This window comes from Neovison vison, chromosome 14 (genome assembly GCF_020171115.1).
Source record: "Neovison vison isolate M4711 chromosome 14, ASM_NN_V1, whole genome shotgun sequence".
Lineage (NCBI taxonomy): Eukaryota > Metazoa > Chordata > Mammalia > Carnivora > Mustelidae > Neogale > Neogale vison.
In genome coordinates, this window is record NC_058104.1 from 32,325,817 (window position 1) to 32,350,499 (window position 24,683).

Genomic DNA, 24,683 nt, shown 5'->3' on the forward strand with positions numbered 1-24,683 from the left:
AATGTTGTTAACTCACATTCTCTAAACAAGATATTATGAGGGTAGAGGTGAAATTAAATGATTTGTGCTTTTTTTTTTTTTTTTAATGTAGAGTCAGTAATCTGGAAGATTCACAAACAGGTATCCAAGCTACCCAAACTCCACCTCCCTCTGTGATGAGTGAAGTCTCAGTTAAGAACCAGAATTGGAGTATGCCAAGCAATTTTTCTACCATGAATGAAATCCCTGCTATTATGTTTAATACTGGGGTAAGGGCCTTTGCTAAGAAACCTGATGTATATTTACTTGATTAGGGCACAGGAAGTACATTTTTGTTTACTATTTGAACAAAGGTACCGTGGAGTTTTGAACCACTGCACCCTCCAGACAGGGAGCAGTCTGTACCATATAACCTAATTAATTTCCCAACACAGAAGCAATGAAGTCTAGGCAAAAATTTCAGCTCTCACTCTCACCATTGCTATTCCTCAGGTGTTTTTGTTTTTGTTTCTTTTTTTTTTTTTTTTTTCCAAATTGCTAACCCAGAAACTTGGTAGTTCACTGAAGCTGGAGTGAACTGGAAAGAGCATGATTTTTGGTAATCAAACATGCCCAATATTATAAGTTTTTGCAATGGGAATTGATAATGCATAAGGTGTCTTTCCCTAATGAGTGCAGTCCTCAGCACGGGAAGTCCCTATGAGTTGCCCAGCATTTCTTTTCTTCCCCTTCTAATTAGTTCTTCATCCTGTAAAGAAGCCTGGTTTTCTCTAGTGTTAGGAGTCTGGGGAAAATCATCCTGTTGCGATTTCAGGTGTGATATATGAAAAGGCAGACTTAAACACTATTTAATACCTTACAACAGAGGTCAGCAAACTTAACATAAGGGAATAATAGATATGTAAAGTGGGGGTGGCCACATGGTCTCTTTTGCAATCGCTCTATTCTGTCCTTGTAGCACAAAAACAACCATAGACAACACAGAAATGAATGGGTATAGCTGTGTTCCAGGAAACTTGATTTACATAAACAGGTCATGGCTTTTTGACTCCTGCCATATAAGGAAAAGACTGATCATACTCTTATGTAATATCATACTGTGCTTAGATTCTATTCTCAGTATTTATTTAGATAAATTTTATATGTCTTGTACATAGAATTCCAGAGTGTTCATTCATCTTACGAATTTGATCATGAATGATCTGTTTGTGTCCACGAATATTGTAATATTATGTTTCTTTCTTCCTTCTTTAGTATTCCCTCTATCACCAGCAGTTCCGTGCCCTGTTCATAAAAAGGGCAATGTTCAGTTGGCGGAATTGGAAACTGATTTTGCTACAGATCCTGGCACTTCTAGGTTCCTTTACTTTTCTCTCAAAGGCTGATAAATTTTTACATAATAATGATGAAAAGCCCAGACAAATGGATTTGGATCAATATGGTCGAACAATTGTGCCTTTTTCTGTTTCTGGGAATTCTGATTTGACCCTGATTTTCCTAAAACATCTTAGGAGTATGCTAGAGTCTCACAAACACACACTTAAGGAAGTACAAGGTAAGACTCATTAGGTATAAAAGACTGCTGCTCTTAGATGAAGATCTGGTTGTATGATTTGCAAAGAAGGTCAGATGTTTATTAGCTCAGTATAAATACTCAATGTGATAGCTCCTCTGAATACATTTATTTTTAAGATAGTAATAATAGAAATTTACATTTACTGAGCATTTGTTTTTGGCAAGAACCGAGCTAAGTATTTTACCTGTATATCATTTAATCTGAACAATCACCCCGATTTAGTAGGTATTTTTATTACGGACACCAGTTAAATGAGGAGCACTGACATTTAAGGAAGCTCAGAAGTTTGCACCAAATCAGACATGTAGTAAATACAGAGACTTGAATTTAACCTGTTCTACCTGATGTCTGCATATCCCTCACTGCATCACATTACCTCTGATCATAAAGTCTATTCTCTTTCAAGTCATCATTTCCTCCTAGATACCATATCTATATCTATATCTGTATCTACATATATACATTCTTTTTAACTGCCACCTGATGAACAGTGTTCTTCTGAGTTAGCAAACAGCATGCATTACTGGCAAACCTGTGTGGTTCTTTTTTTCCTCTCATTAAGGTTCTATTGTGAAAATACATTTTAGAAATTATTGTTCCTTATAATACTGATTCTACAACCTACAGGTAATAGATTGGCTGACTACAAGTAATTGTCCCTATTATTCTCCACTACAAATAGTAAGTAAACATTTGTTAACCAGGGTCACAGAAAAGGACAGAGGATAAAGGATAAAATCATTATTTTTTTTAAAAATTAGAGTATACTGCTTATTTTAAAAAGTGAAATGACTAACCGAATATGTTTGTTATATTGATAATGAGACTAAATGCAATAGAATAATACAGTAGCCACACTGATATCCATTTTCAATTGTTATTGTTTCGTTCATTGGCTAGAAATTATCTAGACATAGGCAGATAATACTTAGGCTTAACCAATCTCACTTTGTTTTAAGAAGCTTACATGTAATTTTCTTTTTTTGTTTTTAAAGATTTTATTTATTTATTTGACAGACAGAGATCACAAGTAGGCAGAGAGGCAGACAGAGAGAGAGAGAGAGGGAAGCAGGCTCCCTGCAGGGCAGAGAGCCTGATGTGGGACTCGATCCCAGGACCCTGAGATCATGACCTGAGCCAAAGGCAGCAGCTTAACCCACTGAGTCACCCAGGTGCCCTACGTGTACTTTTCTAAGTTGTGCCCTCATTATCTTAGCTACAGAAACTTGCATAACTGAATTCTACTAATTTTATATGGTTTCTATTCCCACCTGCATGCCTTTTTTAACTGAATTTTTTAGGATAAAGATAGAGCAAGAAATCCTTTATAACTTGTTCTCTCTTTTCCCCAAACTACAAGAAAATGTTTTGGGGGCACCTGTGTGGAACAGTGGGTTGAGCATCCACACTTGGTTTTGGCTCAGATTGTGATCTCATAGTTGTGTGGGGCTCCATACTCAGAGTGGAGTCTGCTTGAGATTCTTTTCCCTTCTCCCTCTGCCCCCCCAAATAAATAAATCTTAAAAAAGAATGCTTATTAATGGGAAAATAGATTTCTAGATAATTTCTCATCTGTAGCTTTCTTCTCAAATAGTACATGCATTAACACTGGGGAAATCACTGCTAACTCTTTAAGCAGAGCCATAAAATAAGTGGGTTTGTGCTTTAGAAAGGATATGAGCTTATAATAACTGGAAATGCCATCTGCCCTCCCAAACAGAAGTTTACATTTCCTCTTCATCCACAATTTAGATGAATGCCTCTTTTTTTGGAATTTATCTCACTGAATTACAGTAGCGCTTTCTTCATGCATCTCTCAAACTAATTATGGAGAGGCCACAACTTCTTTTGTATCTCTAGAACCTAACCCAGTTCCTGGCACACAATGAGTGTATATTTAAATAGTCTTATCCAGTAGACCAATTCCTCCTGCTTTTTTCTTGTTTTCTAAAGTTGCTTAGTTCCTTTGTTTTTCCATTTTAATTTTAGAATAAGCTTGTCTATAAGTATAAAACATTTTTGTTAGAATTTTGATAGGATTTTATTGAATCTGTATATCAATTTGGGGAGAAATGACATCTTTACTATGAACACAATCCATGTTCAATCCATGAACACAACTGATTTATTTAGAATTCCATTTATTAAGAACTTCTTTCTTTCATCAATGCTGTGTACTTTTCATCACACATGTCTTGTACATGTTTTGCTAAATTTACACCCAAGTATTTCTTGAGTAAATATAAATGGCATTGTGTTCTTAATTTTGGCGTCCATATGGTTGGTTATTCAAATGCATAGAAAATAATTGATTTTTATATCTTTATTTTGTAACTTGCAACTTTGATGAACTCACATATTAGTTTAAAAAATTTTTTTGTGAATCTCTTTGGATTTTCTACATAAACAGTCATCTCACCTGCAAATAAAAGCAGTTTCATTTCTTCTTTTATTATCTGTATGCCTGTTATTCCCTATTTATGCTTTATTGCACTGGGTTGAACCTCCAGCACAGTACCAAATCAGGGTGGTGAGAATGGGCATTTTTCCCTTGTTCCCAGTTTTAGGGGGGAAAGTATGCAGTCTTTCATCAAAAGTATAATCTTAGCTGTAGAGATTTTTTAGATGTTCTGTATAAAAGTGTGGAAGTTTAGCTCTATAACCTTTTTTCCAGAGCTTTCTCACGAATTACTAAGTTTTGTCAAAATTTTTTGTATAAATTTATATGATTATTAATGATTTTTCTACTTCAGCCTGAAGTGAATATGGTGAATAACACTGACTGAGTTTTAAATATTGAGATAGCCTTGAATCCCTGGAATAGACCCCACTTGACCATAGTTGTAATTCTTTCTATATATTAATGAATTTTATTTGCTAATATTTTGTTAAGGGGTGTTACATTATTTATGTGAAAGATATCGGTCTTTAATTTTCCTTTTTCTTGATATTGTCTTTTATGATTTTTCTATCAGAGTAATACTAACTTGATAAAATGAATTCAGAAATGTTCCCTTGTCCTGTATTTTCTGAAAGATATTATATAAATGTTGATTCTTCCTTAAATATTCTGTAGAATTCTCCAGTGAAAACATCTAGACCCAATTGCTTCTCAGCCTTTTGGCTAAGATCAAGTAAAAACATCTAGATCTGGAGAATCCTTTGGGAGGAATTTTTAATTTATGAGTTAAATTTCCTTAAGAATTACAATTATTCAAATGACCTATATTGAGAGAGCTGTTGTAGTTTGTGTGTTTTGAGAAAGTGTTCTATTTCATCTAAATTGTCAAATTATGTTTGTAGAGTTGTTCATAGTATTCCTTTGTTACTGTTTTGATGTCTTCAGTATCTGTAGTGATTTCCCCTAAGTCATTTTTAATATTGGTAAATTATGTTTTATCTTTGTTTCCCATTCTCTTTCTCACTGTGCTTTTAGCTGAACATTTTTTTTTAAAGAATGTATTTATTTACTTGACAGAGAGAGACACAGTGAGAGAGGGAACACAAGCAGGGAGAGTGGGAGAAGGAGAAGCAGGCTTCCCATGGAGCAGGGAGCCTGATGTAGGGCTCAATCCCAGGACCCTGGGATCATGACCTGAGCTGAAGGCAAACACTTAAAGACTGAGCCACCCAAGCACCCCTTAGCTGAGTATTTTCTTTATTTTTTACTAACATATAATGTATTACTTGTTTCAGGTGTACAGGTCTGTGATTCATCAGTCTCAAACAATTCACAGCAATCACCACAGCACATACCTTCCCCAGTGTCCATCACCCAGCCACCCCATCCCTCCCATCCCCCCCCATTCCAGGAACCCTCAATATGAGATTAAGAGTCTCTCTTTCTCTCTTTTTTTAAGATTTTATTTATTTATTTGAGAGAGAGAGAGTGAGTGAGAGAGAGCATGAGAGGGTAGAAGGTCAGAGGGAGAAGCAGACTCCCCATGGAGCCAGCAGCCCGATGCGGGACTCGATCCTGGGACTCTGGGATCATGACCTGAGCTGAAGGCAGTCACTTACCCAACTAAGCCACCCAGGAACCCTAAGAGTCTCTTAACGCTTTGTCTCCCTCTCTTGTTTCATTTTTCCCTCCCTTCCCTATGATCCTCTGTATTTCTCAAACTTCTCATGTCAGTGAGATCATATGATAATTGTCTTTCTCTGATTGACTTATTTTGTTTAACATAATATCCTTTAGTTTCATCGACGCCATAGCAAATGGCCAGATTTTGGGGGGAGGGGGTTGATGGCTGCATAATATTTCATTTTATATACACACACACACATACACACATACATACCACATCTTTATCCATTCATCTGTTGATGGACATCTGGTCTCTTTCCATATTTTGGCTATTGTGGACATTGCTGCTATGAACATTGGGGTGCACATGCCCCATCAAGTCACTACATTTGTATCTTTAGGGTAAATACCCAGTAGTGCTATTGCTGGGTCATAGGGTAGCTCTATTTTCAACTATTTGTGGAACCTCCATACTGTTTTCTGGAGTGGCTATACCAGCTTGCATTCCCACCAATAGTGTAGGAGGGTTCCCCTTTCTCTGTGTCCTGGCCAACACCTATCTTTTCCTGTTAATTTTACCCATTCTGACTGGTGTGAGGTGGTATCTCACTAGCTGAGTTTTTTCTAATTAACCTGTCTTCCAGTTTCCTGTCTACTCTTCATTTGTGTCCAACCTCCCATTTCTTAATCATAATTGATGTTTATATTTTTCAATTCTAACATAAATATTTGATATTTTCTATGGACTCCAGTTCCCTGAAGTATTCTGTCTCTTATATCTAGTTTATATGTAGATCTATTTCTATTATCTGTGCTTTTTCTTGGTTCTGTTTTTTGGTATATCTAGTAATTTTTTAATTGAATGCCAGATGTATGTATGAATATTATGTAGACTGTACTTGAGATCATCTTCTCCAGAGGAAGCTTAATTTAACTCCTAAAAGGCACTGAGCTTAAGGGAAGATCTAAATCCATTTAGGGATTTAAGTGCCTTGAGACTGGGTTGAAATTTTTATATGAACTGACCTATATCTTACTCACTCTTACAGTATAGCCCCTGAAAGCTTGAGGATTTACCAGTGCATTCCATCACTTATAAATCTAAAATGCCTTAAAGAAAAATAGGGTTTGGAATGTTTGGCTCAATTCAGTGCATTTCAGTCCTTCTAAGGGCTTATCCCCCAAATGATCAACATTTGCTTTTTTAGATATCTAATACTTTCAGAGAGGTGATTTCTTATTTATTTATTCCAGCTTTTTAAATTTTCGTGGTTTTATTTTCTGCTTTAAGCAATAAGATCTATAAGTAGAAATACTTACAGATGTTTTTAAGGTATATTAGGGGAGCCTGGGTGGTTCAGTCAGTTATGCATCTACCTTTGACTCAGGTCATGATCCCAGGGTCCTTGGCAGGGAGCCTGCTTCTCCCTCCTCCCCATTCATGCTCTCTCTCTCTCATAAGTAAAAAAAAATCTTTAAAAACAAAAGATAGATAAGTTAAGAAAATCTATACCATGTTGCCTGTGTTTTCTCAGTGAAGTAGCAATCTAGGTCATAGACTAGGAAGTGGGAGAGCTTGGAATTTAATGATAAAATGTTTGAAGAGAATAACAAATGTTTGAAATAATCAAAAGAAACTTGAAAGGGATGAGAACAAAGTAAAATTATTTGTTCCTTTTCCCAACATATATTGTAGATGATTTCTTCCTGGGTAACCTGACCAATGTTATTTCCTCATCTTAGGTGACCTATCGAAATACTTAATGGAAAATGAAGATTGTATTCACTTGTGCATTGTCGCATTTTCCATCGAGGTGAAGACAAACAAAATAATTCTTACTGGTCTTTTCAACAATCAGGCATATCATTCACCATCTCTGACCCTGGCAATATTAGACAATATTCTTCTCATGACAATTGCTGGCTCTAATGCTTCCATAACCGTTTTCAATAAACCTCAACCACACTTTAAGGATAAAAAACAAAGTGGAACGTAAGTTATTCTTTTTATTAAAATTTGCTATTTCTTTTTTCTTTTTGTCTTTTTCTGTCTGATTTATTTCATTTAAGCATAATGCCCTTGAGGTCCATTTGTGTTGTTGCAAATGGTAAGATCTTGTTTTTAAGGCTAAGTAATATTTCATTGTGTGTGTGTGCGTATCTCACATATTCTTTTTTTTTTTCCTTTCTTATTTCTTTTCAGTGTTCCAGAATTCATTGTATATGCAACACACCCAGTGCTCCGCGCAATACATGCCCTCCTTAATACCCACCACCAGGCTCACCCAACCCCCCCACCCCCCTCCAAAACCCTCAGTTTTTTCTCAGTGTCCACAGTCTGTCTCATGGTTCATCTCCCCCTCCAATTTCCCCCAAATCCCTTCTCCTCTCCATTTCCCCATGTCCTCCGTGTTATTCCTGATGCTCCACAAGTAAGTGAAACCATATGATAATTGACTCTCTGTACTTGACTTATTTTACTCAGCATAATCTCTTCCAGTCCCGCCCATGTTGATACAAAAGTTGGGTATTCATCCTTTCTGATGGAGGCTAATACTCCATAGTATATGTGGACCATATCTTCTTTATTTATTAAAGATTTATTTATTTATTTGAGAGAGTGAGAGAGAGCAAGAACAGAAGCAAGGGGGAGGGTCAAGGGAGAGGGAGAAACAGACTCTCCTTGGGATCAAGGCTAGATCCCAAGACCCTAGGATCATGACCTGAGGCAAAGGCAGATGCTTAGCCAACTGAGCCACCCAGGTACCCCTACAATTTGATATTTTAAATGTATCTCTCCTATCTTACATGATTACATTTACATGATTAAAAATAGCTATTGGTAGAAATTTATGTTTTCTGCTATATTGATTTCCTGATATATCTACTTTTTTCCCTTCTGTAGATTATCGGATGGAGTCCAGGTGGCCTTATATATACACTTTGGCATGGCTCTTTTAATCAGTGGCTTTTCTCTCCTGACAGTGACTGAACGGGTCACTAAAGCAAAGCACATCCAACTTTTGAGTGGGGTTTCTGTCCCTGTGTACTGGCTTTCTGCTCTACTGTGGGATTTCATCATCTTCTTCATTACCTGCTGCTTACTACTTGTAAGTGTTAGATACAGTTTGTTGAGGGTTCATTTTCCTTCCATACCCCCCAGAAGATTCCTGTTTTCTAATTATGTAACTCAAACTGGGGAAATAGGGCCTTCAAAGAGGTGATAAAGTTAAAATGAAGTAGCTAGGGTATGCCCTAATCCATTCTGACTGGTATGCTTTTTAAGAAGAAGATATTTGAACATACAAAAAGACACAAGGAGTGCACATGCACATAGTGAAGACCATGTGGGGACACAGCCAAAAGGTAGACATTTGCAAGCCAAGGAAAGAAACCTTAGAAAAACCAACCCTAAGAGAAGATGGCGGTAGGGTAGGAGGATGCTAGGCTCATCTACTCCCAAGAACACAACTGGATAACTAACAATTAATTCTAAATACTCCAGAAATCAACCTGAAGACTGACAGAACAAACTCCACAACTAAAAGGAGAGAAGAGTCACATGATAGAGGGTAGGAAGTGTGGAGATCGGTTTAGGGGAGAAATAGATCACTGATGCTATGAAGGGGAGGGAGCTGTGGTCACAGAGAAGAGTGAGAGAGAGTAGAGCATAAAGGAATGCACAAAGCAAACATTTTCCTAAAGCCATGGCTGGGAAAATGAGAGGGTACGATTTTTGGTGAGTTCTTGCAACCATCAGGGCTTAAAGCCTGGAGTTTTAGAAGTCAGCATGTTTGGCTAGTATAGAGTCATGAAGGCACTATGCTGCTCCTGGAACATAGAAACAATGATCTGAAAAACACCGACACATGGGGGAGTGGGGGGAGATAATTTGCTCTTCTCAGAGTGCTTCCCTGAGAGGTAACTTTAACAGAAATATCTCTGGGAGACAAAGGAACTGGCTGGTACTATTTGACCCCCCTGCCCCTCATCATAAATACACAACCACCTTCAGGAAGCAGTGCAGCACCTACACAAGAATGCTGCCTAATTTGCTTACAATAAGTCCCAGTGCTGTGGTGAGACTGCCCTTCCCAGTCAAGCATGTATCAGTCCCAGTGCCATGGACCCATTCCCCAGAAGACAAGCAGAAATCCCTGACCATACCACATCTCTCAACCAGAGTTCTGCTGGGCTTCAGTTCTAGTGGAAGTCATATCAGGTTTCATATAATAAGCAGACTAAAATACACCTAGCTAAAACTATCCACATTCTGGCCAAGGACCAAGGGAGAGTTTCTGCAGATGACTGGCCTGAAGGATAGAGCAAGCAAAACACAATAGTGGAGCACACACAGCACACACTGGAGACTTTGAAGCACCAGGTTCTGGATACTATATGACCTCTTAAAGCCATTTACTCTCAGGAGCAGGACACATAACTGGATTTTCTAACACAAGAAGGCAATGACTTGGACAAAATGCCAAGATAGAGGAATTCATCCCAAATGAAAGAACAAGAAAGAGATCATAGCCAGATAGTTAGAGGAAACTGATACAAGTAGCATGCCTGATAGAGAATTTAAAACAACAATTGACTTGGTTAGATATTAGTTATTTTATTTCTCCCAAAACTGACTCTCTAGTGTCTTCTATGCTTTTTGCAAGCCCAGCTAGTATCTTTATCATTTTTCTGAACTCTAGTTCTGACATCTTACTAATGTCCATATTGAGTAGGTCCCTGATAGTCAGTACTGCCTCTTGTTCTTTCTTTGGATGTGAGTTTTTCCATCTTGTCATTCTGTCCAGAGAAGACTAGATGAATGATAGAATAAAATACTAAAATGGCAACAGCAATCCCAAAGAAATATACACTAAACAAATCAGACCCAAAATTGGGGGGAAAAAAGAGAAAGAGAATATAATCAGACAGTGAGCAGAAAAGAGCGATACACCAGATTCTGTATGTATTTTGGTCTGCCTTTTAGAAAGCTAAATCCCAAACTATAAAGAAAAAGATATATATATGTACAAAAATAAAATTAAATACAGTGGAAGGATAGAATGTAACTGTAAAAATGGAAATTAAACAACAAGAAAAAAATGAAAGAGAAAGAACAACAACAAAAACAAAAGGAAGGGATATAAACAGGTGAAAAGAACAGAGCAATACACTATCTCTTGAGTGTATTTTGGTCAGTTTGTTAGAGGAAACTACGACTCAAAATTTGTAAAGAAAGAAAAACTTATATATACAAAAATAAAATTAAATACATTGAACAAATAGAATATAATTGTGAAGATGAAAATTAAAAGACACTTTAATAAAACAAAACAAAAAGAGAATATGATCAGGTGGGTGAATAGAACAGAGCCATACACCAGATTTGGGGTGTATTTTGGTCTAGTAGGAGAAACTGCATCCCATAAATTTAAAGAAAGAAAAAATTATATATAATGTAAAATAAGATTAATATAATGAAGGGATAGAATGTGACCATAAAAATGAAAATTTTAGGGGCACCTGGGTGGCTCAGTGGGTTAAAGCCTCTGCCTTCGGCTCAGGTCATGATCCCAGGGTCTTGGGATCAAGCACCGCATGGGGCTCTCTGCTCAGCAGGGAGCTTGCTTCTTCCTCTCTCTGGGCCTGCCTCTCTGCCTACTTGTGATCTCTGTCTGTCAGATAAATAAAATCTTTAAAAAAAAATGAAAATTTTAAAAAGATTTTTTAAAAAAGAGTTGATAAAATAAGAAGTTGGTTGAAGAAGGAAAGAAGAAAACATTTTTTAAAAGAAAGTTTTAAAAATTAATGTTGAAAGATTAGAGAATCATGGGGGAAAAAACTTGAGATCTGTTTGCTATATTCCCCTTCCATTGGAGTTATGCAGTTCTTATTAATGAATGAACTAGGTCTTGGCTGGATGTGTAATTGCTGATCTTCTGGGGGAAGGAACTGTTGCATTGATTCTCAAATGTCTTTGCACCAGGCAGAATTGCACCACCCTTGCCAGGGGGCAGACTAAGTAATCTGCTCTGGTTTGCTCTATGTGGCTTTTGTTCCCTGAAGACTTTCCACACAGCTTTGAGGATAAGAATGAAAATGGTGGCCTCCCAATCTCCAGCCCTGTGGAAATTCACAGACCATAATAAGAGATGAGGAAGGACACTATATTATACTTAAAGGATCTGTCAAACAATAAGATCTAACAGTTTTAAATATCTATGCCTCTAACACAGGAGCAGCCAATTAGATAAGCCAATTAATAACAAAATCAAAGAAACACACTGAGAATAATATAATAGTAGTAGGGGACTTTAACACGCCGCCCCCCCCAACTGCAATGGACAGATCATCCAAGCAGAAGATCAACAAGGAATTAAGAACTTTGAATGACTCACTGGGGCAGATGGACTTCACAGATATATTCAGAACATCCCATCCCAAAGAATACACATTCTTCTCTAGTGTACATGGAACATTCTCCAGAATAGATCACATACTCAGTCACAAATAAGGTCTCGACTGGTATCAAAGGACTGGGATCATTCCCTGCATATTTTCAGACCACAGTGCTTTGAAACTGGAACTCAATCACAAGAAGAAAGTTGGAAAGCACTCAAATACATGAAGGCTAAAGAGCATCCTACTAAAGAATAAATGGGAAAGAAGAATTTTTAAAAATCCATGGAAATAAGTGAAAATGAAAACACAACTGTTCAAAATCTTTGGGATATAGCAAAGGTGGTAGTAAGAGGGAATTATATAGTATTATAAGCCTTTCTTAGGAAACAAGAAAGTCCTCAAATACACAACCTAACCCTTCACCCAAAGGAGCTGGAAAGGGAATAGCAAATAAAGCCTAAGCAGAGCAGAAGAAGAGAAATAATAAATATCAGAGCAGAAATCAATAAAATAGAAACCAAAAGAACAGTAGAACAGATCAACAAAACCAGGAGCTTTTTCTCTGAAAGAATTAATAGGCTTGATAAACACCTGGCCAGACTTAACAAAAAGAAAAGAGAAAGGGCCCAAATAAAGAAAATCATGAATAAAAGGGGAGTGATCACAACCAATACCAAAGAAATATAAAAAATTGTAAGAACATATTATGAGCAGCTCTATGCCAACAAATTAGACAATCTGGAAGAAATGGATGCATTCGTAGAGAAATATAAACTACCAAAACTGAACCAAGAAGAAATAGAAAACCTGAACAAACCTGAAGAAAACCTGAAGCAGTAATCAAAAATTTCCCAACAAACAGGAGCCCAGGGCTAGAGGGCTACCCAGGAGATTTTTTTTTTTTTTTAAAGATTTTATTTATTTATTTGACAGAGAGAAATCACAAGTAGACGGAGAGGCAGACAGAGAGAGAGAGAGAGAGAGAGAGAAGCAGGCTCCCTGCTGAGCAGAGAGCCCGATGCGGGACTCGATCCCAGGACCCTGAGATCATGACCTGAGCCGAAGGCAGTGGCTTAACCCACTGAGCCACCCAGGCGCCCCCCAGGAGATTTCTACCTAACATTTAAAGAAGAATTAATACATGTTCTTCTGAAGCTGTTTCAAAAAACATGAAAGGAAAACTTCCAAACAGTTCTTATGAGGTCAGCATTGCCTTGATCCCAAAACCAAAAAGGAGAATTACAGACCAATATTCCTGATCGACATGGATGCAAAAATTCTCTTCAAGATAGTAGCCAATAGGGGGCGCCTGGGTGGCTCAGTGGGTTAAGCCGCTGCCTTCGGCTCAGGTCATGATCTCAGAGTCCTGGGATCGAGTCCCGCATCGGGCTCTCTGCTCAGCAGGGAGCCTGCTTCCCTCTCTCTCTCTCTGCCTGCCTCTCTGCCTACTTGTGATTTCTCTCTGTCAAATAAATAAATAAAATCTTTAAAAAAAAAAAAAGATAGTAGCCAATAGGAATCAACACTACATTAAAAGATTATTCACCATGACCAAGTGGGATTTATTCCTGGACTCCAAGGTGGTTCAACCTCTGCAAATAAATCAACCTGACAGATCACGTAAATAAAAGGAATGACAAGAACCATATGATCCTATCAATAGATGCAGAAAAAGCAGGACAGAATGTCCAATGGAAAAAAGAGTCTCTTCAATAAATGGTATTGGGAAAACTGGACAGCCACATGCAGAAGAATGAAACTGAACTATTTCCTTACAATATACACAAAAATAGACTCAAAGTGTATGAAAGACCTCAGTGTGAGACAGGAATCCATCAAAATCCTAGAAGAGAACATGCACAGCAACCTCTGTGACCTGGCCACAGCAACTTCTCACTAGACACGTTTCCAAAGGCAAGAGATAAAAGGCAAAAATGAACTATTGGACCTTCATCAAGAGAAAGAATTTTGTACAGCAAAGGAAACAGTCGACAAAACCAAGACAACTGACAGAATGAGAGAAGATATTTGCTAAAGACATATCAGATAAAGGGTTAGTATCCAAAATCTATAAATAACTTATCAAACTCAACACCCAAAAACCAAATAGTCCTATTAAGAAATGGGCAGAGATATGAACAGACCTTTCTGCAAAGAAGACATCCAGATGGCCAACAGACACATGCAAAAGTGCTCAACATCACTCGGCATTAGGGAAATACAAATCAAAACCACAATGAGATACTATCTCACACCAGTCAGAATGGCTAAAATTAATAAGTCAGGAAACAAAGGATGTTGGCAAGGATGTGGAGAAAGGGGAACTCTCCTACATTGTTAGTGGAAATGCAAGCTGTTACAGCCACTCTGGAAAACAGTATGGAGGTTCCTCAAAAAGTTGAAAGTAGAGCTACCCTACAACTCAGTAATTGCACTGCTGGGTATTTACCCCCAAAATACAAATGTAGTAATCCAAAGGGGCACTTGTACCCCAAATGTTCATAGCAGCAATGTCCACAATAGCCAAATTATGTAAATAGCCCAGATGTCCATCAATAGATGAAGAGATAAAGAAGATGTAAGAGATATATATGATGGAATACTATGCAACCATCAAAAAGACAAATCTTGCCATTTGCAACAATGTGGATAGAACTAGAGGGTATTATGCTAAGCAAAGATAATTATCATATGATCTCACTGATATGTGGAATTTAAGTAACGAAACAGAGGACCATAGGGGAAGAGAGGGAAAAAAATGAAATAGGACAAGACAAGAAGGAGAGATGAGCCATAAGAGACTCTTAATTTCAGGAAATAAGCTGAGGGTTGCTGGGCAGGAGAAGGAAGGGGGGATGGGGTAATTGGGCTATGGACATTGGGGAGAGCATGTGTTATAATGAGCACTGGGTATTGTATAAGACTGATGAATCACAGACCTGTACCCCTGAAATAAATAATACATTATATATTAATTAATTGAATTTAAATTAAATAAATAAATAATTTTTAAAAATGCAGGCCTATGCTATCATTGCATTTTATTAAATGACATATCTGTGTAACTAAAAATATTGTAATATGTATTGTGTGTCTATCCATTAGATAAAGAATCCATACATGTGAAGTTTTTATTTTTTTTTATTAAAAGATTCTATTCATTTGAGAGATTGAGAGAGAGAGAGAGCTCTCTGCTGAGCAGGGAGTCTGATGTGGATCCCTATCCCAGGACCCCAGGATCATGACCTGAGCTGAAGGCAGACACTTAACCAACTGAGCCACCCAGGTGCTCCTGTGTGAAAATGTTTTAAAAGTTGAATATCAGGACAAAGAGTTTGTATTTTAAATAAATTGTGACCACTAAAAAAGTAAATTTTAAAAAATTAAAAAACAATTACTAATACCATAAAAAATAAAGCACAATCATAAAGATACTTACTGGGCTTATGAAAAGAATGGAAGACATCAGGGAGACCCTTACCACAGAAATAGTAAAAAAGAGTTAAAAAATGAACCCATCAGAAATGAAGAATGCAATAACTGAGATTAGAAACAGGTTTCATGTAATGAATAGTTAGACTGGAAGAAGCAGAGGAATGAATTAGTGATATAGAAGACAAAATAATGGAAAATAATGAAGCTGTACAAAAGAGAAAAAAAGAATTATGGAACATGAAAATAGACTTAGGTAACTCAGTGACTCCATCAAACATTATAATATCTGTTTTAAGAGTCCCAGAAAAAGAAGAGAGAGAAAAGGGGGCAGAAAACTTATGTGAGGAAATAATAGCTGAAAATTTCCCTTACCCAGGGAAGCAAACAGACAGCCAAATCCAGGAGACACACAGAACTCCCATCAAGATCAACAAAAGCAGGCCAATGAGATGTTTTGTAATTAAATTTGCAAAATAAAGTGATAAGAAAAAAATCTCAAAAATGCAAGACAAAAGAAGTCCTTAACATACAAGGGAAAACTCACACGGTTAGCGGATCAGATCACGGCAAGCCAGAAGAAAGTGGCATGATAAATTCAACATCCTGAATGGGAAAAATCTGCAGCCAAGAATAGTCTGTCCAGCAAGGCTACCATTCAGAATAGAAAAAAACATAGTTTCCCAGACAAGCAAAAACTAAAGAAGTTTGTGACCACTAAACCAGTTCTGCAAGAAATATTAAAGAGGATTCTTTGAGTGGAAAGAAAAGACCAAAAAATGACAAAGGCAAGAAAGAACAAGAGAAAATCTCCAAAAACGACCAAACAAATAATAAAATAGCAGTAAATATGTATCTGTCAATAATTAAGCCCCAGAGTTTCTTGGGTGGATGTGACAGGAGTGGGGAGTAGGGTAGGGAGTAGGAGACTTGGTTCAAAAGTATGATAGGTAAGGTATAACCAGAGTTTAAAAAATCTTTAGCAAAATAGGCTCTCTAGAATAGTTATCTTTCTGAGAAAGGTGAGAGTTAGCCTTACTGGGGGAAAGTATACTGATTTGTTAATTAAAAAACCATTCTGGGTAGAAAAAAAATAAAGGGAATTATGGTGGTTCTGCTCATTGGACTATCCTCTGGTGAAGTACAGGTAGAAGTATCTTCATGCTCCTAGTTTGAAGTATTTTTTAGAGGTTAATTCATTTAATTGACAAATACTTCCATGCTAATTAGCAATAAGACTTGCTATCTCCTCTATAAACATTCTGGCCTGCATTATTTTTGACTTGGCCTTCACCTTGCCTTTATCTCTATGCACTCTGTGTTTCAGGGAGCATTCAAATTCTGCCAGTTGGATATTTACATCACAGATTACCGTTTTCTGGACACAATGCTCATCTTCATGCTATATGGCTGGTCTGCCATTCCCCTTACATACCTGCTGAGCTTCTTGTTTACTAGAAGTACTTCTGCCTACATCAAACTTGTCCTGTTCAACTACCTTTCAGGCATTTTCAGTCTCCTCATAGACGTCACACTTCAATTCGGTAAGGGTAAGGGCTTCACAAAGTTTCTCTTTACACAGAAGGCAGCAGTAAATAAATAAGTAGAAAGGGACTAAGGACATTAGTAGACAATTAAGTTGTAGGTTTTGGGACAACCCTGTACTTGATGTAAGTCATAAAATTATTTCTGAGTGCCTATAATATTCTGGGTACCGTGTTAGAGCTGGGATCCTCATGCTGAACGTGACCTACATCTTTAATAACTCCATCTCCTTTACCACATAACTTCACCACCTCCAGTAACTCCACCACATGACTTAAGGAATCTGTTTTGCAACAGATATGGGAAATTTTAGGAACATTTATCCTGAGATTCATTTGCCAGCAAGGGAGAGTGAAGAAAAAAAAAGCAGCTTTCTTTTTAAAAGAGCCGGTCTCAGAAAGAATAAATTCTGTCTCAAATATATGAGTCCATTGTTATCTTTAAAGGTGTTCCGCCTTGATGATATGGCAGTTTGTAGTGAGGTGAAGAGAGGGACGTGTGGAGGGAAATCTTGAGTTCTCGGGAGAGGCTGACAGTTTTGTTTTTTGGAAGAAAAGGTTTTATGGTGCGACTTTTCTTCCCTAATTCAAAGAAAAGTCACAAGTTTGTGAACACCCTAACAAGATTGTCCAGGAAGAAAATCTCTATATGCATCTGACGTAGACATAATTACTTAAGCCCATTTTTTCCTACCTTCCAGGAATGGTTTCTACAGTATTCATGAATTTGTATTTCCTCCTTTTCTTTCTTTAATTTTAGATTTGGGAAGATCATCACATTGTTGTAAGTGGAGTTGGTGCTTCCCCCTTTCAATAGGCCTCAGCACTTTTTCACATCCTCCCTTTGTTGTTGCTCCTCAATCACTGGCTCCTGCCTTGTTCCCTTGGCCCTTCACTGGTCACAAAAGAATAGCTTGTAATTTCCTTTGAGAATGAATATTAATGAATATTAATATTAATGAATATTATAAGACTTAAGCTTATGCATAGCTGATGAAAAAACTTGTTAACAGATATGACTTAGCACTCGTTCTCACAAAAGGGTACCCAAATTATGGAAAGCAGATGTTTGTGTATTGTTGCGCACTTGTCAAAAGAGTTCTACTTCATGATGTGAGGAAGACTCATTTGAAAGCATTTGAGTCTGTGAGCCCTAATCTAAAAGGAAATGATCACTTATGGGGCTAAAGAGAAATAGTTGTTTCATAGTAAGACTAGGAATAAATTACTGTTTTAGAAGGTTTTTGAAAGAGTTTTTTAGGAGGACTATGTTGCAAAGAGTAATGCAAAATAGGATGAGAACAAAATGGAAGCCAGTATATTTGGCAATTAGAAAATCAAAGGAGACTTCCATTTTTAAGCAGCAGAACAAATGCTATGATACTATGATACAAAAATAATGAACTGAGGAGAAAGTATGGAATTGGCAGAGGCCAACAATAACATGAAAACAAGTGTCCCCAAAGGTAAGCAAGCATCAAAGATAGCTTTGACTTGTGGTTATTGACAGTATCTGTTGACCTTCATTTTCCATTTTATAAGTTGTGTGGAACTTAGAAGTCAGAATAAAGAACATAAAGGTATAACAAAGATTTAATATCTTCTATTAAAATTAGAATTTCAAAAGGCTATGTCCTCATTATAAGGAAGAACAAAACTAACACCACAATAGGACACAGAAAGGAAATTTGTAAAGATTGATTTGGCACTGAAATGAAGAATATAATTTCCCTTTGGAATTTTTAAACACATGCAACTATTCATACTGGCTTGTGTCCTGAAATCAGAGAACCAATGTAAGCTGAAAAACATAACCTGATAATTTAAGTAATCTCGGTTGGTTGTGCCCTCAGGTAAATGGCAAAGGGACACATAATTCCTTGACTTCAAAGTATTCCCATAGTTATATTTGCTGGAGAACTTAAGATCGAATAAAAGAACAAAGGAAGGAAAAGAGGAAAAAAACAAGGTCTGAAGAGCAAGTGTTAGTAGAAACCATAAATTGTAGAATCAGAATCAGACTTCCAAAATTAAGATTTGGGATTTTTAGAATGATATAAAATATGTATGCCTAAAATATTTAAATTGTAACAGAGTCTTAGGAATATGAGCAAATAATAGAATATAAATGATAGAACATATAAAAAATAATAGAACATGTATCATATATGTTATATATGCATACAATATATGTTTAAATTATTAATATGTATAATGTGTGTATTTCATAAATTGTAAAAGAGTGTCTCAGGAATATATTTATATAGTATATATATAACATATATCATGGAATATATAATAAATAATAGAAATATATATTTATGCATATGCTATATATGTACATGTATGTTTTATATATGTATTATACACACACACACACACACACACATACACAGAACAAGTAGATTTGGAAAAGATCCAAAAAGAATCCTGAGAAATGTTAAGATTTAACAATAATTTAAATTAAGAACTCAATGGATAGAAGTGACACCATATAGATGAGTATTGTTTTTTTTATCTATTCCGTCACCCTATGTCTTTTGATTGGAGCATTTAGCCCATTTACATTGAAACTAATTACTGAAAGATATGTATTCATTGCCATTTTATTACATGCTGTGTGGTTGTTTCTGAAGTTTTCCCCTGATCTTTTCTTGTCTTTCATGTTTTGTTTATTTTCTTTAGTGATATATTTAGAGTTCTTTTCTTCATTGTTTACAAATTTATTTGTGGTTTTCGTCTTGTGGTTACCATTACGTTTGTATATGACAAGTCCTGCATATAGCAGTCTATATTAAGTCGATGGTCATGTAAGTTTGAACCCATTCTTTTCTCCTCTCCATTTTAGGTGTATATGTTATATTTTATATTTTTTGTGAAATTAAATACAATTAAAATTTAGTTCCACGGCTACAATGGGCACATTTCAAGTGCTCAGTTGCCAGTTGTGTGTATTGGTACAGCTATAGAGCTATTCCGTATTCATAAAAAGATAGTGCTGGTATATATTGTGCCATTTTTAGTATCTGTTTAATTGGCTAATATCCTGGAATTTTCAATCTGGATCAATTACTTGACACTAGACACAGTCACCATGGGTTGGACACTTAAGTTTTGCTCTTGGCCATCTCTCTTTGCCCAAAGTGTCTTATATGAAATTTCTGTTTAGACTAGATTTTATCTTCTTTGTAAATACTGAATTCATAAAAAAATAAAAATAAAAATAAAAAAAAATACTGAATTCATGATCAGGATTCCATAATGTCAATTCATAAATTAAGCATGTTTATATTATCAGGAATTTAGTCTCTAATAATTGTTCATATTAAATACATTCTTGAACAATTATCACATGATCTCCCTGATATGAGGGAGAGGCAACGTGGGGGTGCTTAGGGGTTAGGAAAGGAATAAATGAAACAAGATGGGATTGGGAAGAAGACAAGCCATAAGAGACTCTTAGTCTCACAAAACAAACTGAGGTTTGTCGGTGGGGAGGGGAAAAAGGGAGAGGTTGGTTGGGTTATGGACATTGGGGAACGTATGTGCTATGGTGAGTGCTGTGAAGTGTAAACCTGGTGACTCACAGACCTCTACCCCTGGGGCTAATAATATAATATATGTTAATTAAAAAATTAAAAAAATACATTCTTGAGACAGACAGTAATTATCTATCAGCTGGTTCCTTGAAGATTTTTCTACTCTCAAACATGTCATAATTTCCCTAATTGCTCCCTACTATTGAATTATAGGGTTTATCTCCAACTTCTACTTTATTGCCTTTCTTGATCGATTAGGATTAGATATAAAAAATAGTAGTGGTTTCCTATCCATATCAGGTGTCGGGAAGTCTTATCACATGGACACCCACTTCACCAAAGAGAGTTTTCAGAACTCTGCAGTATCAACACAAAATGTGTCACTGGGTGTCAATTGGAACAACTTATTGGGAAGTAATTAGTGTTCTTCAAATATAATAATCTGTCTTTTTTTTAAATTCCCTGAGCTTGCTTTGACCATCCTTGGTGGATTTGTTGTCCTGGAGAAAGTTAATTTCCTATAATGAAATCTAATCTTATCATCTTTTTTAGAAGTTCAACATAAGATGTCAAAATCCACCAGAACCTTCATACTTAATTCATTACTGTTCTTTCCCAATTACAACCTTGCGAAGTGTATCAGTGACTATTTTACTTTCCACCTGATAAAGAAATGGTGCTCTGGAAATAAGCCTCCTATCTACCTTAATTGTAGTAAAGAAAGTAAGTATTATTAACCTTAAACATAAAATTGCCAGTAATTTTTCCAGCAAAAATGGGTTAACTGGGGAATGGCACAGAATTGCAATACAGGACAAGCAAGTTAGAGCAAATCATAGGCAAGTCTCACAAGCATTGTTTTAGAGAGGAGTATTATTCAGGAGGAGCGAGGAAGCTGGGACAGACACTTGGAAAAAGAAAAAAAAAAGTCCATTGGAGAGAAGCAAGAGTTTAGGGTGAGGACTTTCTAGTTGGCTGAGTTGCAGGAGTAGTCAGTTTCTCATAGGAGATACAGTGTACATTTTTGTTGTTGGGTACTGTCATGGATGATTCTTTTCTATTGAAGAGTCTTCTTTTGGATCTATAATTGACAATTCTTCTTGTCATGAACAAGTCTTAGGGTGTGAGAATTCCCCCTGCTGGCCTCCTCACTCCACTTTAGAGAAGCTTCCCTTTATTAATCTTCACAGTATTCTTGGCATCCCTAAGTCTAAGAAATTAGTCTCAGGCTTAACCCATGAGACATGTGGGGAATCAGACCTTATTTCAAAGGAGGGAGTCAGGACACATGTTCAATACATAGGTCATTTTGCAAGACTAGGGGGAAACCTTTGGAAATATAATAAAACCTCAAAAGCAAAGCCAAGGTAAGTTTAAAGTAGCCATCAGATATAAAAAGAGCTAGTAATAATCAACCATCTAGTAACTACATACATTATTTTGAATTGCCACAACTTCAAGTTCTCAGTTTTTACACTCATTTCAAGGAAGAGGACTGTGCCCTCTGCCACTCAGCTTTTATGGTCCAGAACTGGGATTCACTGTTTATATTCCCTCATTGCATAATGCATTTCATCTTTGGAAAAGAACCTCTAGGGGAAGAATTTGTATTATATTTACTTTTCCTATTTTCTACCACCTTCACCACTCATAATCACCCACACTTACCTGCCCACAACTTATTTGAAGGAATGGATGAAATCCATTCTCCAGTGTTTAATATAGTATCTGCATGTAGAGGAATTCAATTGTTTATCAGGTTTTTTTTTGTTTTTTTTATTGTTGTTGTCATTTTAGATAAATAGGTAAAGTTCAGGATGTGATAATTTGGGTGATAAAGAGATGTACAGTAAAGAAAAAGTACAGCAAAGAAAAAAAAAACAGAAAAGTAAGAGAAAGACAAACAGTACTGCAGATTTTTTGAAAAGGGTAAACATTCATGTTAACTTTAGAAATCCTCATGGTAGGTAATTTTGAAAATACCTTACTTTGGTGAGAGTGGGCAGAGTGAGAAGGAATACTTAGTAAGCCAGATCTTACCGAGAACTGTAGTCAGTGACCTCAGAGGGAAGCTCAGTGTTCAGAACTATAAATTGTATGATAACAAATTTTAGGGGATGAAGTGAGGTAGAAAGAAATGGAAGAGAAATATTTCAGGTAAAATATAGTGACATGGAAAGTTAGATATTATTGAGTCTCCATAGGAGCAGGGAATATTTTGCACAATGTAGAAGTGTTCCAGTTTCTCTATATCCTCTCCAACAATTGTTATTTTTCCATTTTTAAAAAATTATATATTTGCATGGAGCACTGGGTGTGGTGAAAAAATAATGAACACTGTTTTTCTGAAAATAAATAAATGGAAAAAAAAATGACGTATTCCAAAATGTTAATAGAGGGATTTAAAAACTTATTAAGTAAAAAAAAAATTATATAGCCTTTCTATAATAGGTATGAAGTTGTATCACATTATTGTTTCAATTTGCATCTCTCTAATGTTACCAGCGATGTTGAGCATCTTTTTGTTACCTGTTATCCATTCATGTATTTTTTTCATAGAAATTCAAGTATATAGTTTTCTTGTAACAGAAATTCTATGTCTTTTATTCAACTTTCTTCTCAAAGCTGAAGAATATCACTAATGGTCATTTTTACCTTTTAAAGCAAAGTGTTATCTTTTATATGAGTATTTGTGCTTTAATACTTTCTTCTAATTATTAACTTAAGATTTCAGATGTCTGAAAGGATTTGGGGCTTATTTTTTATAGCATCCAATAATAACCATATCAGTAAATATATTAATATATGCTTACTTGATTATTATATATTATATTCATGAAATTAACCTTCAAAATTCATTGTTGAAAAGTCATTTGGGTAGTAGGATAACCACTTTTCATACTCCAAATAGTTTACTTGTCCCAATTAGCCTAATACTTCATTCCATCTTTTATTTCTTCTTTATTGTTTTTTAGTCCTTGTTTATGGTGTATTAAGATCGCTCTCTTTCAATATACCCCCCTGCCGCCATTTTCAGGAACTGCAAAGAACATTTATTCTTTGGAAGAGAAAATGATTGGAAAGTACATGATTATAATGAGTATCACAGGCTATATTTGCCTTCTTTTCATTTTCTTTTTGGACACTACTATGTGGAAGATAAGAACATTTTTCAATCAATATATTTACTTTGGTATCTATAAGACATTCAGGAAGGTGAGTAATTATGCATGAGCCTTAACTCCAAGCAGAATCTTTAAAAAAAAAAAAAAAAAGGTGGGGGGGAGGGTGCTTGGGTGGCCCAGTTGGTTAAGCCTCTGCCTTTGGCTCAGGTCATGATCTCAGAGCCCTGGTTCAAGCCCCACATCGGGCTTCCTGCTAGTGGAGAGTCTGTTTCTCCCTCTCCCTTTGCCTCTCCCTGGCTTGTACTCACATCTGTCTTGCTCACTGTCTCTCAAATAAATAAATCTTAAAAAAAGAAAGAAAGAAAGAAAGAAAGAAAGAAAGAAAGAAAGACTGCAAGCAACTGGAACATTAGACCTAAAAATCATGTATATCTATACATGACTATCTCAGTTACTGATAAAAGAAAAATCAGTGTTCACAGAAATATATTCTTTTTTAAAAAATTTATTTGTTTGAGAAAGAGTGCGTGTGAGTTGGGGATGTGGGGGCAGAGAGAGAATCCTGAAGCACACTCCCTGCTGAGCTCAGAGTGCAGAGACCAGCAGGAGGCTGGCTTGGTCCTAGTAGTCTGAGATCCTGACCTGAGCTGAAACCAAAAGTGGCTGCTTAACTGACTGAGCCACACAGGTGCCCCAGAAACATTTTCTTAAATAAAATCTGATGAAGTTCTAGAACATAAGTGAGGTTTGGTAGGGTGAGGTCCGGAGCCGATGACCAAGAAAGAATTCTTGAAACATCTTTGGTGCAAAATGGTGGTTTATTAAAGGGGACAGGACCCTTGGGCAGGTGGAGATGCTGCTGCCCCGGGCTGTGAGGGAGGGCAGGCTAAGTACCCTGCGGTTGGGAGAAGGTGAGGGAAAGGGAGGTTTCAACAGAGCTTTCATATGCTAAAGAGGACCTACAAGGTGCCGGGATCAATGTTGTCTTTTGGCAAGCCATTAACATCAAGATAGGTGGGAGATTCCTATCTTGCAGGATTGTGATCTCTGCAAATCAAC

The 24,683-nt window shown here is 36.5% G+C and overlaps 1 protein-coding gene across 1 annotated transcript in view; it reads left to right on the top strand.

Annotated features, from left to right (window-relative positions):
- The window catches only part of LOC122895519 (phospholipid-transporting ATPase ABCA3-like), a 112,273-nt gene that overhangs the window by 58,453 nt on the left and 29,137 nt on the right, over positions 1 to 24,683 (top strand). The window contains exons 17-23 of the mRNA XM_044232960.1: positions 92 to 248; positions 1,234 to 1,534; positions 7,326 to 7,575; positions 8,488 to 8,692; positions 16,744 to 16,960; positions 21,052 to 21,222; positions 23,537 to 23,715. Of these exons, the coding sequence (XP_044088895.1) occupies positions 92 to 248; positions 1,234 to 1,534; positions 7,326 to 7,575; positions 8,488 to 8,692; positions 16,744 to 16,960; positions 21,052 to 21,222; positions 23,537 to 23,715 (1,480 nt within the window). The remainder of the gene's footprint in view (positions 1 to 91; positions 249 to 1,233; positions 1,535 to 7,325; positions 7,576 to 8,487; positions 8,693 to 16,743; positions 16,961 to 21,051; positions 21,223 to 23,536; positions 23,716 to 24,683) is intronic.